This window comes from Hibiscus syriacus, unplaced genomic scaffold (genome assembly GCF_006381635.1).
Source record: "Hibiscus syriacus cultivar Baekdansim isolate YM2019G1 unplaced genomic scaffold, ASM638163v2 tig00111234_pilon, whole genome shotgun sequence".
Taxonomy (NCBI): domain Eukaryota; kingdom Viridiplantae; phylum Streptophyta; class Magnoliopsida; order Malvales; family Malvaceae; genus Hibiscus; species Hibiscus syriacus.
The window spans coordinates 214,632-232,743 of NW_024063028.1; the positions used below are offsets into that span (position 1 = coordinate 214,632).

An 18,112-nucleotide genomic window follows, 5' to 3' on the forward strand; every position below is an offset into this window, starting at 1 on the left:
AGAATAATAATTACAACACCAACGTGATAAAAAGATGAAATTATACGACTTTTATCTTTGAATGGATAACATAAAATCAAAGAAGAAGAAAACTTAAAATGGTATGGATGACAAATGGATTCAATGTAAATAAGAAACAGTCAACATCAACACATATAGCTCTATGTTATCATTTCATTTATGATTTAATACTTAAATGATCCAAATAAAAGTAAATAAAAAATAAAGTGTAAATTAAAAAAAATAAATTTTAATAAGCAAAATAAGAGTGAAAAAAATTAAATATAAAATTTATAATTTAACCCCTTTAAATATATATAGACAATCTTTTACTAGAAATATTTCTTTCCTAAACATCTATTAGTATTTGATAGTCGTATTAAAATCAAATTAAATCTTAAATTTTAAAAAAATGAGATTCTATTGACATTATTTTCAATTAATAAAATTTAAAATTAAAATTTTATTATCACATAGTTCGACCGGAGTTGGTTTATCGTAATGAAATGGAAATTTCAGGAGTGCTCCACTACCGCTACCGCTACCACTACCACTACCACTAGACAAAAAGGTACAGCACGGCAATTTTCAAAAGGATCTTCAAGTATTACTCAACCCACAACCACGCAGCTGCGAAGGGCGGGGGCAGCTGCCATCTCCCACCACCTTATAAAATAAAATTAAAAACTGCCAAGTAATACTTACCTTTTCTTTTTATCAAAACGCCACAATATCAAGCAAATCCCTTCATTTTCATCCCAACCCACTTCTTGTATCTTAAAAAACTTCCCCAAAATTCATTCTTTTTTGCTAACCAAAACCCATAAAGTTGCAAGTTTTCTTTAGAGCTTTGTACTTTATTTCTGTTTTTTTTAGAGAGAACAATGTCATCATCTCCATCCCCAGGAGCTTCTCCGGCCCCTACATCACCACCGTCAACAAATGTAACTTCTCCTCCGCCGTCTTCCGCCGCAACTCCGCCTCCATCCGCTGCGACATCTCCGCCACCCGCCATCCCATCAGCTCCTCCGCCTTCGAACACCCCATCCCCTCCTGTTCCCTCCACGTCATCACCTCCGCCATCATCCTCTACCTCCCCACCGACTCCAACCACGACATCTCCGCCACCACCAGCGTCCACCAGTCCTTCCCCCCCGTCTCCTACTACATCGACTCCGAGAACTCCATCGCGCTCCCCGCCTTCGAGGGGTTCGGGGACTCCATCTCGTCCGTCGGCGCCACCGACTGAATCGAGCGGTGGGGTGACGACGGGAATGGTGGTTGGTATTGCAATAGGGGGTGTGGCGATATTGTTGCTTTTGAGTTTGTTGTGTATATGTTGTAAGAAGAAGAGTAGAAGAAGAAGAGATGACGAAATTTACTACGTTCCTCCCCCGCCACCTCCTGCTCCTAAAGGTCAGATCTCTCACCCCCGCCACCATTTTTTTTTATTTTAAAATTTTTAAAATTTATACCTTTTAGAAATAGGATTTCGTTGCCAATTTTGAAGATTGATCCATATGAGATATTTGAATAATAAATTTGGTGTTTTGTTTTGTATACATTGCTGTTACTGCATTTGCATGTGCTTCCTCGATTTTGGTTGGATCATATAGAAGCTAGAGATCTCACAGTGTTTTTACTTGAAAATCGGTGTTTTTCTTTTTTTTTCCCACCAGAAGATCCATATGGTGGACAGCAGTATCGGCGGCAACAAAATCCTCCACCACCGCCTGCCAATCACTCTGCCGCAGCAACTCCGAAGTCCACTCCTCCGCCAGTTACAGCATGGCGACCTCGGCAAATGCCGCCACCTCCACCACCCCCACCTTTCATGAGCAGCAGCGGAGGTTCTGGATCTAATTATTCAGGTTCCGAAACCTCACTTCCGCCACCCTCGCCTGGTATTGCGTTAGGTTTCTTGAAGAGCACTTTTACCTATGAAGAATTAGCAAGGGCAACAGATTGCTTCTCAGATGCAAACCTTCTTGGACAAGGTGGTTTCGGGTATGTTCACCGCGGAGTTCTCCCGAATGGGAAACAAGTAGCAGTCAAGCAACTGAAGGCTGGAAGTGGACAAGGGGAGAGAGAGTTTCAGGCGGAAGTTGAGATTATTAGCCGTGTTCATCACAAACATCTCGTGTCATTGGTCGGATATTGCATCTCTGGGACGACAAGAATGCTTGTTTATGAGTTTGTTCCAAACAACACTTTGGAGTTTCACTTGCATGGTAAGATAATTTTAAGTTGCAGATCACAATGCTTGTTTGAATTATCGTGAGTGCTGAGTAATATTTGATTCATCCGGTAAAGTGAGCTAATAAAGAATGCTAATTCCAGGAAAGGGGCGACTTACCATGGATTGGCCAACTAGGATGAGAATTGCTATAGGATCTGCAAAAGGACTGGCATATCTTCACGAGGATTGTATGTTTTTTTTTTTTGCTCACTCCCTTGCATGCTTGCTCTGGATTTTGGATTTCTGCGTCTTATTATTAGCCATTATCAATGTTTTCAGGTCATCCTAAGATCATTCATCGTGATATTAAGGCGTCTAATATTCTTTTGGATTACAAGTTTGAGGCTAAGGTATTGATTTCATTCTAATTTCTTAACACTTGAAACATAAACGAAATCCAAACAAATGCCAACCAAAATGCAGGCATTGTTCTCTCCGGGTTAATTCATCTTGCTATTTTTGGTCGCCCAAATCCGCATGTTTTTCACCCACTATTGTCATTGCGATGATGGACAAAAATGTTGTTTTCAGGTTGCCGATTTCGGACTCGCAAAGTTTTCTTCGGATTTCAACACTCATGTCTCCACTAGGGTGATGGTACTTTTGGGTAAGAAATCATCTGCTTTCTTTTTTTTCTTTGTACATAGGATACATGAGTAAACTTTTTTGCTAGTTGTTTTCAATTTACTTAAGTCTCTCTCTCCAGGTATTTGGCTCCTGAGTATGCTTCAAGTGGAAAGCTCACGGACAAATCAGATGTTTTCTCTTTCGGGGTCATGCTTTTGGAATTAATTACTGGACACAGACCTGTTGGCTCGTCTTACATGGAAGACAGTTTGGTGGAGTGGGTTAGTTATATTAATTTTGGTCTATGATTGTTCGTGCGTTCACTCACAAACATGCATAATTTCATCTGCATATTCTTCGTCGAATATCTGAACCAGTTCCAGTATGGCAGTCTGGATTAAGTTCCGTAGATTCTTTATTAAGTAAATCCGATTTGGCATTGCAGGCTAGGCCATTGCTCACTCGAGCTTTGGATGACGGAAACTTTGATAGTCTGGCTGATCCTAAGTTACAAAAGGAATATAACCACAATGAGATGACTCGCATGGTCGCTTGTGCTGCTGTGCGTGCGACATTCAGCAAGACGCCGACCGGATGAGCCAGGTAACTAGTCTAGACAAATTTCTCTCGAATGCCTTTCCAAGTATTGAGACGGGAAGTACCATACTTTCCGTTTGACCATGGTACTTTGAACAAGTAGACTCTAACCAAACTGTAACCGAGCAGATAGTCCGTGCCTTAGAGGGAGATGCATCATTGTCTGATCTCAATGAAGGAATGAAACCCGGACAAAGCAGTGTCTACAGCTCTTACGAAAGCTCTGAATATGATACAAGCCATTACAATGAAGACATGAAAAGATTCAGGAGGATGGCTTTGGGCACAGGCACAGAGGAATACGCCGCTAGCAACGAGTACAGCGAGCCCACTAGCGAATATGGTTTATACCCTTCCGGCTCAAGCAACGAAGGGCAAACCACCCGCGAAATGGAGATGCGGAAGTTAAACAAAAACAGCCTGGGTTTCAGCGGGAATTCAACCTCGTGACGCAACATACCTCATTACAACATTGTAAAGCTCCCATCCTCACTCCTTTTACATACTATTATAAACTCGAACCAGCTTGTGTTTTCATGGAGACAACACTAATTTTAGTCCCCTCTAATATTTAAACCAAGGGTTTTCATTGATTTGTAAATTTTTAGTGATTTCACACAAAAAGTAAATGATGGATTCTTTCATTTGTTGTTGAAATGTTGATATCAGTTTGGTTTGCTGAAAACTATGCTTTCTCCTTTCATTTGGTAGAAGTGTTTATGCTGTGTTCTTGTCCACGTTGTGTGTTGGCTTTGAATTAGCAAAGTTTGAGATAAAAAGAAAGGATAGGGGCATTCTTCCAACTTTGAAGTAGTCTTGAACTTGGTAACTTTCTTCTGTTGGTCCTTGAATTTGATTTTTCTTCCATTTTTAGTCCTTTTAAATATGAAAAGCTTAGGTGGGGTTGGGGGGGTTCACTTTTATCACGTGCATGGCCTAAGAAAGCAAAATTCTTCACATTGAAAATGACAAAGTGGGCAGCCCATTTAGTGGTCCTCTCCTTTTTGGGTAAGGTTGTGTTTGTGGAATTATTCGTTCGACAAAACATCTAAAAGTAGCTTTTGAGACAATTAGTCGCGAAAGCTAGATTTTACTGATCTGTGAAGCCTATAGGCACACCCAAATGCAGTGCAGATAAAGTAAACATAACAGGCTAACAAGGACAAGGTGGTTATGACCATTGCTTTTCCCTAAATTTCGTGATGCTGGATTCGTATGTTGGTTGGTTTAGCTGATAAATATTCACCTCTCCTCAGGTAACAAGATTGATAATAACAAACTTAACACATCTATATTGGTAGATATCAACTGTAAACAATTTATATAGATTCAAGAACTGCATACCCAGATTTTTTGGATAGGGTTCCTAGAGTTCATCCCATTCGAGTGAAGATTACTCGATAATCGACAAAAAGCTTAAACTAATTCAATCACTCTCCGAATCCAAATATCTAAAACCCCACCACAATTCGGGGGTTCATTAATTCTTTCAACGGTACATGAATATTCTGATGTACACTTGAAACTCCGATCAGTAAAAGAAAAAAAAATCATATCTGCCTGGCCTTCCCCTTCTTTCATCGAGGTAAAAGAAGTAAACTTCTGCTTCCAGGGAGCATCCTTTTGTTGTTCGATCCATGACAAAAGGCGCTGTCCAACAGGCAGAAGATATTCACATAAAGGAGTGTGGTATCACCGGAACATATCGGAAATTTGCAACCTGAACGATGGCCATATGCCACCTTCCACAATCAAGGCCGGGAGGAAATCTCTCTTCACGTCTTCCTTCACTTGAGCAACGTTTTTGCCAGTGCAAAACCCCATATAAGTGAAAAACACAAACAAGTCAAAGGGGCCAAAGATAAGGCCATCCATTGCAACTTTTGCGGCGACGAACCTTGCTGTCTTTGGGCGGAGTTGAAGCCTCATCTTTATAAATTTGTCCAACCCTTCATACCTATATGGAGTAAGGACAATGGTTGTAAGCAGCTTCCGGCATAACCGGTACAAGATATACTTGTATTGCCAATCTTACAACTTAATTCTAAGTTTCGTTTATACATGTTAATTCTAAAGAATCTGTAAGAATTTGGAAGAATTCTGCAATGTTCTATCGAATGAATCAGGGCAACACTTTCAATCTCCCAAAGCAGAATTTTACTGTTCTTGACTTAGCCATTTGAACTCGACAAAACCTTGATTTTCTTGGAGGCATGTAGAATGCTAACTCACAATCATCACATACAAAAACATTATCTCTTACAGTCTTACTAAGTACTAACCATCAAATGCTCCCCAAGAACACCTACAGAGCTTTCTTTTCCTTTAATTTTGCAGACAAACAAAAATCAGGCTGATTAAATCACAGTAAAGAAGGGAAAAAGAAGAAGAAAAAACAAACCAGAAGTGTCCAAGTGGTCCAACAAAGCCAAATCCAATGTACTCGTGACAGCTACCCTTTTCCAGTTGACCTAAATTCTTGATCTTCATCCTGCCAATTGAAACACCAATCATTGTCCTACTAGTGCAAAAGGAGCTGTTTTGCTCAGAATCCAGCTTCAGCACACACGCAAACAGATGATAGAAACTATCATTTCTGAAAACACAATCATGGTTCTTGGCAACAAATCGATGGACAACGAGTACAAGGACAAAATATGTAAAACATATGGAACACATCATTTCAGCCAGTTACTCGTCAACTAGGAATAATGTTTATTTGTTGATATCATTATACAAGAAGCATCAAACAGAAGAAATTGATCCTAAAGAACAAAACATGCACTAAATACTTCTATTGACTTCTATGTGGTTCACCTCTGACATACCGGAATACCTTGAAAGAGAAAGGTAAGCATTAAGTAGAGACTGCCGATAAAGAAATTTGCATCGATTATGAATATCCAAATTAGTTAACCCGAAAGCATCATACCAACAAAAACAGCACTTAATATCAACTTAACCAAGATTATCTTGGTACAGAATTTGGAAATTATTTCTACAGTTCAATTGAGTAAACTTACAAGCATGTGTTTCATGCTTGCCATGAAACTTGAGGTAACTGTAAACTGGTGTGAATGTGTCGGATGCATGAAAGACAAAAGAGTCAAAGATCAACCAACTTTTATAAAACAATCATTTAGGGGGGGAAATTACCTGATCAAAAATCGCACAAGCTTTGAAGAATTCATATCACCTAAGATTTATGATTGAATTTTGCAAATGACGGGATAAACAAGGGAAAAACTCAATTTATATCAAATGCCAAGAAATGCACACCATAACATCATTAAATCCATTGTGACCATAAACCCGGGTAAGCATTGTTGCTAACTAAGACATTTTTGGCTTATCACAAGTAGATCAGCACGAGAACGAAAAGTTGCGACAGCAACAAAAGGAGGGAAGAACAGACATGCTTTTCTTAACAGCTCTATCTCAGTGAATCTGTTATTAAAAAAATCAAGATTGATTTTTTTTTTATTCAAAATACAACAAATCTGACTATGATTAACAAAATAATTAAAGTTCCTTTTTTTTTATTACGAACAAAACAATGAAAGGGTTCTTTTCCTTGAAATTATTGGAAGCGTGAAGTAAAACAAAATAGATGAAATATACAAATCACATTAAATTCATACAAATAATCATGAAATTTATTATATTATTATAAAATGTATAACTTTTAATAAATTTAAAGATACTTTTATAACAGTTTGATCATTTAAGTTATGGGTCTTTTTACTTTGACCATTGAATCATTAAAAGATTAATTTTAAATGTATTCTTGAACTTTCAAAAGATTTTTTTAACCCTGTTCGACGAATCGAGTGTGTTGGTGATTAGGGTGTAAATGAATAGAACGTTTGATGAATCGTTCATATAACATTGTTTATATTCGTTTATTAAGTTAAATAATGAGTATGATCAAATTTTTTATGTCTATTTAATACAAATAACAAGAACAATGTGTGTTTGGTTCATTTATGTTCACGAATAAACTCGTTCATAAGCTCAATTATCCGATTCTCGTTTTCTATATATTTTTTATATTTTAAATATTGGTAAAAATATTGACTAAATTGAACACATGATGAATTTTTGAGTTCAAAATGTAAAGCCTAAGGAGCTAAAAGATTAGTAGTGTAATTCCACAATTTATGAACGTACAATAAATAAACGAACGTAAATACCTTTAAAAATAAATAAACAAATAATGACATAATCTTATTCAAATACGGAGCTATCTTAGGGCTCAAAGGGGTACCGGCCCCTATAAAAATTTACATATTCCAAATTGTGGTTTATTATTATTTTGATTTTTGTAAAAAATAAATATTTAAATTAAATTTAATTAAGTATGGACCAATTAAAGATGATAATCCCATGCTATTTTTTTGTGTAATAACAATTTAGGTCATTATAAATTTAAATTTTAGATAAATTGACATTATCTTCTGAATTTTAAGTTTAAATATCTAATAAATCATTATATTTAAAAAAATTAATATTTTAACCCTTATCAGTATTTAATCTTGAATTCGTCACTGATCTTCGTTTAAACTCAGTTCATTTCCAAGCTAATCGGTGATACTTCAAATCCCATAATGGAGCCAGTCCTTGGGACAGATTAGGGGTTCCACGGTCTCTGGTCGTAAGGAGCTTAGGTCTCTCATCTAATTTCTTTATTGTTGTATCAAAGACCGAATCAGGAGCAGCTGATAATACTTTAATGAATCCACAAAAATGTTAGGGGAAAGTGTCAGCTCATATACTTCATCTTCTTCAACTTCCACCACCCTAAACATCAAACTCTTGGACACGAGACAACAAGGACTCACTGATCCAACTCAGAGTTCACCTGCTGGCTACCAGTCTCCATAATGCAGACATCGAAATCTGAAAGAAGGTTCCCTTGATGAGACTCGTCGGCCTTCCCATTTCCAACATTCCATTCCATCCCATTCCATTCTTCTGCATATTCAAGAAATAGCTCATGAATTCCATCATGAAAATTCAATTAATTTTATATTAATGTAAGGGATCCTTTCCTATACATGGTTTAATTTAAAATAAATATAGGGTCCAGATTAAAACAAAATATTTAGTTCAATTATTGAAGCTCAATTTTAAGCTACAGACAAAGGGAAACTAAAAATCAACATAAAAATAGTTTATAAATTTTCTTAGCTCTAAAATTGTTAGCCACTGGAGCAAAAGCTATCGTGGCAGCATGTGATTCCGCAAATAATGTACCGATTCATAAGTGGCAAAAAAAAAAAAAAAACCCATGCAGAGAATCTGCTTCTGATAATATTTGTGGATAAGAATCTCAGTTGGATGTGTCAAACACAGTCACCACTCACCCACTCCCCATTACACTTCTTTCCCTATTTCAACTCTCTATTGGCTCCTTTCATCCCTCTCAACTCTCAAGTATTGGCCAAGCAAAATCAAAACACTTTTCTCTAGAGGTACGATCAGCACTTGTTGAAAATGTTTTGTTTTATTTATTTCGATAGAGGTTGCTTGGTGTGTGTAAACATTTGCAGGGGGTTGGTCTTACTCTGCTTGTGTTGATGTATGGTTAACTGTTCATCTAGACTTCCTTCTCTTTTCTGTGTATGATTGTTGATGGACTGATAGATGCTGCTATTTCTTGGCTAAAACATGAACTCGTGTAGACTTTTGAATTTGTTGATGACAAGAATAGGGTGGTGTGGTTTTTTTGGGTGGAGAACCGCATATGGTAGCTCTGTAGAAATAAATGGGAAGATAAACTGGCTGAAGATGACGATGAATAGTTGATTTATAATTAGAGAGAGTCCAGAGAGAGTCCCTTCAGCTTTGCATGACACAATTTATACATGTGTATATAGTGCTGATATTAGGCATAGGGTGATATGGCTATTGTGAGTAGATTTGGTCATCATATAGCAGATTTTGTCGGTGACGGATTGACGGTCACGGCAAGTGGCCGCAACAGTCCGGAGGATACAAAACTCTGAAGGTTTCCAGGAATTCCGGAAGCCTCGGTATGCAGAGAATTGCTAGCGGAGGTGCAAATATATCCATTGCCATCTTGTGTAAGATGAAACATAAACCATTTCCAAAATCTTAGTTTAGAGGTGTGCATCTAAAGAAAACTGCTTTAAGTCGAAAATGACCAATTTATGTTCGATTCTATCCGTGACACTCGGGAATTTTCTGCTCCTTAGATATATTTGCAATTGAAATCTATGGACTGAGTTGGGTGGATGTAAGAATCTTCTCCTGTGGATCTACTACTTGCTGAAAAATCATTGTTTCTTCACTTATTTTTTATGATGCATAATGTCTTGATTTTTTCTGCATTCCTATCTGGTTCTATTTAGGATAGGTTCTTCAGGTGTAATCTTTGAGCAGAGGAAATCGAGTCGGAAAGAACGTTCCCCGTCCCTACATATGGCCTGGAAATGATTCTATCTCCAATCTGACAAAAAGGACGGTGCTGGTTAATCAGATGGTGAAGAGCGGAGAAGAAGCTTTGGATAGTGTGGCTAAAAGGAGGTCCATTCCCATGGTTAAGCATCAGGAGGGAACAAGGTCCATTCCCATGGTTAAGCATCAGGAGGGAACAATCATGAGCAAGAAGCCGGTTAAAGCTTCGGCAGTTGTGGTATTATCTTTTCGACTGGCTTTCTGTTTTTCTAATTGGTTCAGTTCTTTTTCCTTGTATGCATACTTACCTATATGAGCACATGCTCGTTATTTGCATGGTAATGATCCAATACTGATTGCTTTCAATGTAACAGGTATCACATGTACATGAGAATGAACAGTCACATTCAGGTGCAGATTCTGTGGATTCTGAAGTTAAATCTAAATGCGTTGTTTGCTTGGGAAACAACGGTTGTCGGACCGTTCGTGCTAGAACGAACTAATGAATGTTCTGATCGAGAAGGGGAAGCCTCAAGAAGCTCAGTTTATTTTCAACAGCTTAGTAGAAGAAGGACACAAACCAACTCTCGTGACCTACACGGCTCTAGTGTCGGCGTTAACCCACCAGAAACGTTACAAATCCATTATTTCGCTTATCTCCAAAGTGGAAGAGAATGGCTTGAAGCCTGATTCGATTCTCTTCAATGCTATGATCAATGCCTTTTCGGAGTCTGGGAATGTGAAAGAAGCCATGAAAATCTTTCAGAAAATGAAGAAGAGCGGATGCAAGCCTACGACCAGTACTTTCAATACCCTTATGAAAGGATATGGAAATATTGGCAAGGCCGAAGAATCGTCGAAACTACTAGAGTTGATGTTGCAGGAAGAAAATGTGCAGCCGAATGATAGAACCTATAATATTCTGATTAGGGCATGGTGCAACAAGCTGAACATACAAGAAGCATGGAACGTGGTGTATAGAATGGTGGCATCCGGTATGCAACCCGATGCTGTCACTTACAATACGATAGCAAGAGCCTATGCTCAGACCGGGGAGACTTATAGGGCAGAACAGATGATATTCGAGATGCAAAACAACAAAGTGACTCCCAATGTGCGTACTTGCGGCATCATCGTGACCGGATATTGTAAAGAAGGTAATATGACTGAAGCTTTGAGGTTCGTGTACCGGATGAAGGAGCTAGGAGTGAAACCAAATCTTGTTGTGTTCAACTCTGATAAAAGGTTTTCTTGATGCTACGGATACCGACGGAGTTGATGAAGTGAGTTTCAGCCTTAAATCTCGTGTTTGCTTTTTCCGAAAATTATTCTCATTCATCTAGTAATTATAGTATGCTCCTGGAATCATGCACTAGAAAATACCACTTCTATTATATCTTGTGTTAATCATTCGCTTACAAAAAGAATAATTTTCCAGGCATTGACACTGATGGAAGAATTCGGGGTCAAACCAGATGTTATAACATTTAGTACGATTATGAATGCATGGAGCTCAGCAGGGTTGATGGACAAATGTGAGGAGATCTTCGATGATATGGTGAAGGCTGGTATTGAACCCGACGTCCACGCCTTTAGCATCTTGGCAAAAGGCTATATTCGTGCCGGGGAGCCAGGAGAGGCCGAGTCACTTCTCAAGTCCATGAGCAAGTTCGGTGTACGTCCAAATGTAGTAATCTTCACCACCATCATCAGTGGCTGGTGCACTGCCGGAAAAATGGAGCGTGCGGCCAGAATTTATGAGAAAATGTATGAAGTAGGTGTTTCCCCCAACTTGACTACTTATGAGACTTTGATATGGGGATATGGGGAAGCAAAACAGCCTTGGAAAGCGGAAGAACACCTGCAGGTTATGGAAGAGAAGGGTATATCTGCCGAGAGGGAACCATACAGCTTGTTGCAGATGCTTGGCGTGCAATCGGTTTACTAAACGAAGCAAGAAGAATTATAAAAAGTGTAGATCGAGGAGTTGTATCGAATAATAAAGATGAGATACCAGCTGAGGGTTCAGAGAGATGTATAAGAAACAAAACCTCGGTGCTACTTATTCTAATGTTTTACCGATACCCGGAGTAGCCATGACTGAGCAAAACGGATCATCCAGTACAAAAACAAGAAGCCAAATGGTGTTGAATAAATACGAATCGGCATCGGCATTCCTCACTCAAGCAAGTGTTTACCGGTTGCAACCGGGGATTATATGCCGGAAACAGTTAACAACAACCAGGGATAATAGGATGCAAGGGCAGCTTGTAAATTCATGTAAATTGGTGTTCATAAACTGATGAGAATTCGTCAATGGTTGTCCAGATATATCATATGGTGTTCCTTGAATTTTCCGGCACAGCGTAGTTCAGATTTCATGAAAGCTGATGATTCGAAAAAAGCTGTAGATATTGAAGAAGCTGTTCTTCAACGCATACTTTCATATTTATTGGATCATTGGAGTATACAGTCGTTTTTGTGTACGAGAATTCAATGCGACTCCCTACAGTGTTTATATACACATTGTTTGTATCAGGTAAGCCAGACTAGAAAGGCTACTGTTAATGTCTGTGAAAGTAACACAATTTTATAGTTATGTTTCCATAACTCAATAAACCCCATATATTCTTATAGGGCAACTACTACTGCAAATTGCTAACATCACTCTTCCCCGCCTGCTGGTTGGAACCTGAAGCCGCCACCATCATCACTGTGGCTGCCACCGTCAATATCATCTTTGAAAGTCTATTTTCATATCTCTGGTTACTACTTTTGTAGTACAGATATAGCAGCAAGTATGAAACAAAATCTAGTACAAATTTCTCTACACATCCCATGTGACAAGACATACCCTAAAACTATGATAAAGAAATGGGGTTTGCTTAGATCGATTAATTCTCGCTGTCCTTGAATGAGTAATCTAAAAATTGATGTTGAATTTTTTATCAAACGATTCGATAAAAATGTACATTTACTAGTATATAATATATATTCAGGTACAATAAACATTTGCCATTCTAATAGTTGAAAGAAACACAATCCAACACTTCCAACAACAAGAAACTGCCTACCTGCCCCCAAACTGTATTTAAAAGCTAACATTGGTCTGTTACATTCTATGTGAACGAGCAACGATCAGCTTCAGTTGGATCTACTTCTTTCCAGCGGCAAACGTGTATCCAGTGTTGACAGTATCTGGGGCATCGACATACCCCCGGACAATACAATTTCTGGAATGAAAAGAATGAACAAGATAGAATAAGCTTGGGTTGAAGCGTGATATGTTATGGTACAGCCACCTCACGACAGATAAACCAGCCTAATGTGAAGTGTCAAGTAGACCGTAATCCCACCAGTGTTTCAAAAAACTGGACCAACCGGTTGAGACAGGGTTTAATGTTGAGTAACATAAAAGTAAATTCATATCAATAAAACAGTTGTTGTGTAGGGCTTTGTATGCTTATGTGAATCAATCAAATGTAAGCCCACCCTCCCTTGTGTTAGTAAATTATGAGGACAAATGAAAGGGAATCCCTCACCGATTCCTTCACGGACTGATAGGGGGTTTTAGGAAAGAAAACGTGATTTAGACATGAATGTAAATCACACCGTGCAGAAATTATAGTTTAGGAACAAAAACTTCATTTGCCCACCTGTAGAGTAACAGACGAAGTAATGAACCCAAATGCATATTCACCAAAACGTGGATGCCTTATGATGGCTACTTCCTTGAAGGCCTGGGTGTTCTGATCTGAAACAGAATAAAGATATAAACATGAAGGAGATGCAAAATATAGAATGTCACTATCTGATATAGTTTTAATAACATGACCAATTAAACTAATTTATGTTGTGTCGAAGAAAACCAGCAGAATGCACACCTGGTGATATAGCAGAACTAATCTGCTTGGAGGCATTGTAGATATCAAATGGCATCCGCTTGATTAACAACTCACCAAGGCCTAGGACAGCTGCCCCCAACCATGATGACATGAATACCCCAACCAAGAAGATGAATGTTATAGAAGTTACAAATCCAAGACCTGTCAACTAAGCACAAGGAGAAACCATCAAGAGGCCTTTTAAGTTAACCAGATAGTACATACGCGAAAAGGAGACATTTCTAACAAAAATGACAAAAATATTAACAATAGTACATGTAATAAGGGTAAACTATTTGCAAAATGCCACTACTTGAAAGTCATTTAGCGTTCTTGTAGCATATAAAGAAATAATATACCAAGTTAAGGATACGTAAAACTCCAATTTAATAACCTCTTTACACTAGGCAAAAATCTCCAGAATATATACATATATCTATGTGTTTATCTATTTCCATGCTATCAAAGCCTCATTCTTGCCAATTTCATATGAACAATGCTAATACATATCATCTAGGCTGTAAGCACAAGGAAAATTTTGAAAAGATAGTGTATGATAACAAGTATCATCCAAGCCTCACAGTTATCAATTTATCACAATTGTCTACAATCCCTCAAAAAAATTTGCAGGGCACAACAATCCTCTATTATTCAGCGGCCTCAAGGAAAGATATCATAAATTTACAAATTTCATATCCAATTGAAGGAAAGGGTAAAGATTTAATAAACATTTAAACAAGTTCACAGGTCTAGAAGGGAGATGCAAATAAAAGTTTTTAAGCTGCTAGCTAATATAGATGCTCACCAAATATATCAATGCCAAGTTGAGCATAAATCGGAGAGAAAAAGCCATCAACAAAGTGAATAAACCATCATGTTATGTAGAAAGCGATTGCTATAGGAAACAGAATGACACTGCAAAACAACAATGAATCAGCTACGTCTATAACAGCATAGCGAATGATAATATAATTTCCATAAGATAAAAATTCCATTAACATATATTTACAATTAGAAACCAAATCTAAGAGGTTTCTGAGTTATCAACTAAAAGTTTACCGCATATTCACGATGGTAAGAACTAAAATTTCTGTAAGATGATAGACAAGTAGCAGAGGATATTCATGATAGATCAAAAGCAAGGAGATCAAAGGATGCTGCTTACCATCCCGTCATGAACTTCTTTGAAGCCCAGCTCCGGAAAACTTTGTAAAAGGTCTAAATAAAACAAAGCTTGTCAGGCAAACTTTTCACACAAAAAAACAATAATAATGTACAGTTATCATTACATGAGTACATAAACATGCATAAGCATATAGTTCCTAGACAATCAAGTGGCAGAAAACATCTGTGTTCAAAGATTTCAAATAGGAAGCATAACAATATTCTTAATCTATGCAATAGACCAGAAAAAAAAAATTAACGAGTCTCATAACCAGAAGGGTGACTTCAAATTCAAACCTGTATATGATTTCAACATCGTAAACTCATCTAAAAAATCCTCAAATCTCTCAAATTCGAGAAAAGACTCAAAACAAAAAAAATTGTCTGTCCAGCTCAGTTAGTAGAGCATAAGGCTCTTAACCTTGGGTCGTGGGACTTCACGGTGGGCAATTCATAATTCGGAGATCTCCCACGGAAACTGTCCTCAACATGGTGTTGGTACCCAACTAAATTCAATAATATTTTGCACTAATTATGGAGTTTAATGAAGGATTAATTAGTGTATTTTACAATTTGGTAAGTAGTTGTTGCTGATGTGAATGAGTTGTCGTTCTGATGGTTGGGTGCAAGCATTTTGTTTAAATGGTAAAATTAGTTTTTAATATTTGTTTTAAATAATTACTTAGATTTTTTTAATACTATAATTCTCAAGATTTTAATTTTTTTTATCTAAATAGTCATTATATGATAAAATCGTTAGTTAATTAATAATTAATATATAGGGTTGATGTGATATTTTTTATATTTACTTAATTAATAATATAAAACATGACATATTATTTTAATGATACGAAATGTGTTACTTTATCATTTAAATACATATAAAATATCGTGTCAATAATACATGTTCTGTGTAGATCAATTAATAAATTTTTATTTAAAATTATTTTAATTAAAAATAAAATATTTTGAAAAAATAAAAATTGATTATTTTAAAAAATGTTAGAGGTTGATTTTTTATATGTATTTTTTTTGACATAACTTTTAATAACAATGAGAAAAGATAAGAAAGATGAAAGGAAGTTAACCATTTCCACTAGAATCCAACAGCTGCGTCACCCTGTATCAGAATCTTAGATTATATATATCCAAAGGAACCCTAATTTAAAGAGGTTGAAGATTCTGACAAACTAAAAAAGGGATTGGAGTACGTGCCACCATTTAAAAAGTTGTATAATTCATAAGCAATTATGTTCCTCATCTTCCACTCTCTCTCCCATATAACTGAACCTTCTGGTTTTACTTCTGAATAGGGATGGCAACGGGTCAGGTTTCGGGTCGAGTATTGGTCTCTCAGTCTCTGTCCTCGTTTAAAAAATCGATACCCGTTTCCGTTTAAAAAATCGTGGGGATTTAAACGGGGATCCCCATCGGGTAATCGGAGAAAATCGCGGGGAAACGGGTATCCTCGTTTAGCATAAACGTTTATTTAAACGGGTATCGATATGGTTGTTCATTCGGTTAATTCGGTAGCCGAACCGACCGAACTACCATTAACCGAATTAACCGAATTTTTTTTTCTTTAACCGTTAATCGAACCAAATTTTTTTTCGAAAATATTAATCGAACCGAATAAATTTCGGTTAATTCGGTTAATTTTTGAATTAACTGAAATTTTTAGAATTTTTGAATTTAATACTAGAAAGCAGTTGTTGTTCCATTTGCTAGGGAAGAACGTGATGTTGGTATAGGTCCCGAGGCTGATTTTAATATGGCTAATTCACATGTTTCGCTTGTCAGAGGAACGTTAAAGCTTGTGTAATAAAGACAGCTTGTATGAGGTTATTGGAATGCGAGTTGAAAATGAGGGTTGCTGTTGAAGAGACGAAGACAATATGCAAGTTGCATTGATTTTAAATTCTACTAGACATAATTCCAGCTTGCCAATGCTAATGGTGGGCTTCAGGTGTGTAATGGTATACTGGACGAGGACCTTGCAGCAAGTACACGTTCGTTGGAAGTGGCATAATACCATCAAACCAACCAGACTTTTCCTATTTAACTAGACAATATTTGTCTATTAAAAGATATTAAAGGTTCACAAGTGATTGCAAACAAGAAGTGTAAGTACTATTTTCACGATTAAAAGAAAAAAAGAATATTATGAGACAGTAAAAATTGAGATAAATTCTAGAAATTGAAGATGGGACGATGTTTTAAAATGGGTCAGTATGGGGTGAAAAAAATAATAAAAAATATTTAAGGGTTAATTTAAAATATGTTATTAATATTATATATAAAAAATAATTATTTTTAATATTTATCGGGTCAGATATTAGAACGGGTAATCGAGGCGGGAATTACCAAACCCGTCCTCGTCTTCGTTTATCATCCTGAACCCGACCCGTTAAATTCGATTTTCGACTTTTCCTGTCGGATTCGGATTTTTTTTTCCATCGCTACTTGTGAATCTCTTCTGTTTCTCTTCCCTTTTTTATTTGCAATAAATTTTCATCACAAAAGAAAAAGAAGCTGAAGAAATGTTGGAAGGCAAAGCTTTGATAAAAGAAACTGATATGCCGGAGAAGATGCAGACCCAAGCCATGGATTCTGCTTCTCAAGCTCTTGATCTCTATGATGTTTCTGATTGCATCTCGATTGCTGCTCACATAAAAAAGGTCTTCATTTTTCAATACCCTTTCTCTATTTTGCTTTTATATGAAAGATTTAGTTTTTATATAAAAAATTGCAGGAATTTGACAAGAAATATGGCGGTGGATGGCAATGTGTGGTGGGTTCAAACTTTGTGTGTTTCTTCACTCATACGAAAGGGACTTTTGTGTATTTTGCTTTGGGGACTCTCAATTTCCTTATATTCAAGGGTTCATCTTTTTAGGGCAGAGCAAAAAACCAGCTTTATTGGTCTGCAGGGATATGTATGTAAAGGGTAATAAGCTTGATGAGTCTGCTGCTGCCGAGTTGTGTTTAATTTGATGAACTCGGCTGTTCAGATGTCTCTTTGTGCTTGTTTGCAATGTTCTTGAAAGAAGTTCTATGGTTGATTTAGAATAATGTAAACTGTTTTTCTTATTATGAAATCGGTTGCTTTTCTGCTCGGTTGTCATTTTCAGCAAGGCTGCTGCTTATAGGTTTATGGCAATTGGCAAACTCCAGCGTCAGAAATGGTGAATAAAACATAAACAGACGGTACATGATTGAGTCTTGAGTAGCTTTCAAAGGA

At 37.0% G+C, this 18,112-nt stretch overlaps 1 protein-coding gene and 4 pseudogenes across 1 annotated transcript; 3 read left to right on the forward strand and 2 right to left on the reverse strand.

Moving 5' to 3' along the window:
• Window positions 1-825: 825 nt before the first annotated feature.
• On the forward strand, window positions 826-4,004 carry LOC120156653 (annotated as a pseudogene).
• On the forward strand, window positions 2,935-12,258 carry LOC120156654 (annotated as a pseudogene).
• On the reverse strand, window positions 4,741-6,534 carry LOC120156656 (annotated as a pseudogene).
• On the forward strand, window positions 11,475-18,080 carry LOC120156657 (dynein light chain LC6, flagellar outer arm-like). The gene is made up of 4 exons (XM_039167951.1): window positions 11,475-11,479; window positions 15,972-15,976; window positions 17,391-17,549; window positions 17,624-18,080. Exons 3-4 carry the CDS (start codon window positions 17,412-17,414, stop codon window positions 17,765-17,767), a joined length of 282 nt encoding a protein of 93 aa, XP_039023882.1. The 5' UTR covers window positions 11,475-11,479; window positions 15,972-15,976; window positions 17,391-17,411; the 3' UTR covers window positions 17,768-18,080.
• On the reverse strand, window positions 12,824-14,993 carry LOC120156688 (annotated as a pseudogene).
• Window positions 18,081-18,112: the final 32 nt, after the last annotated feature.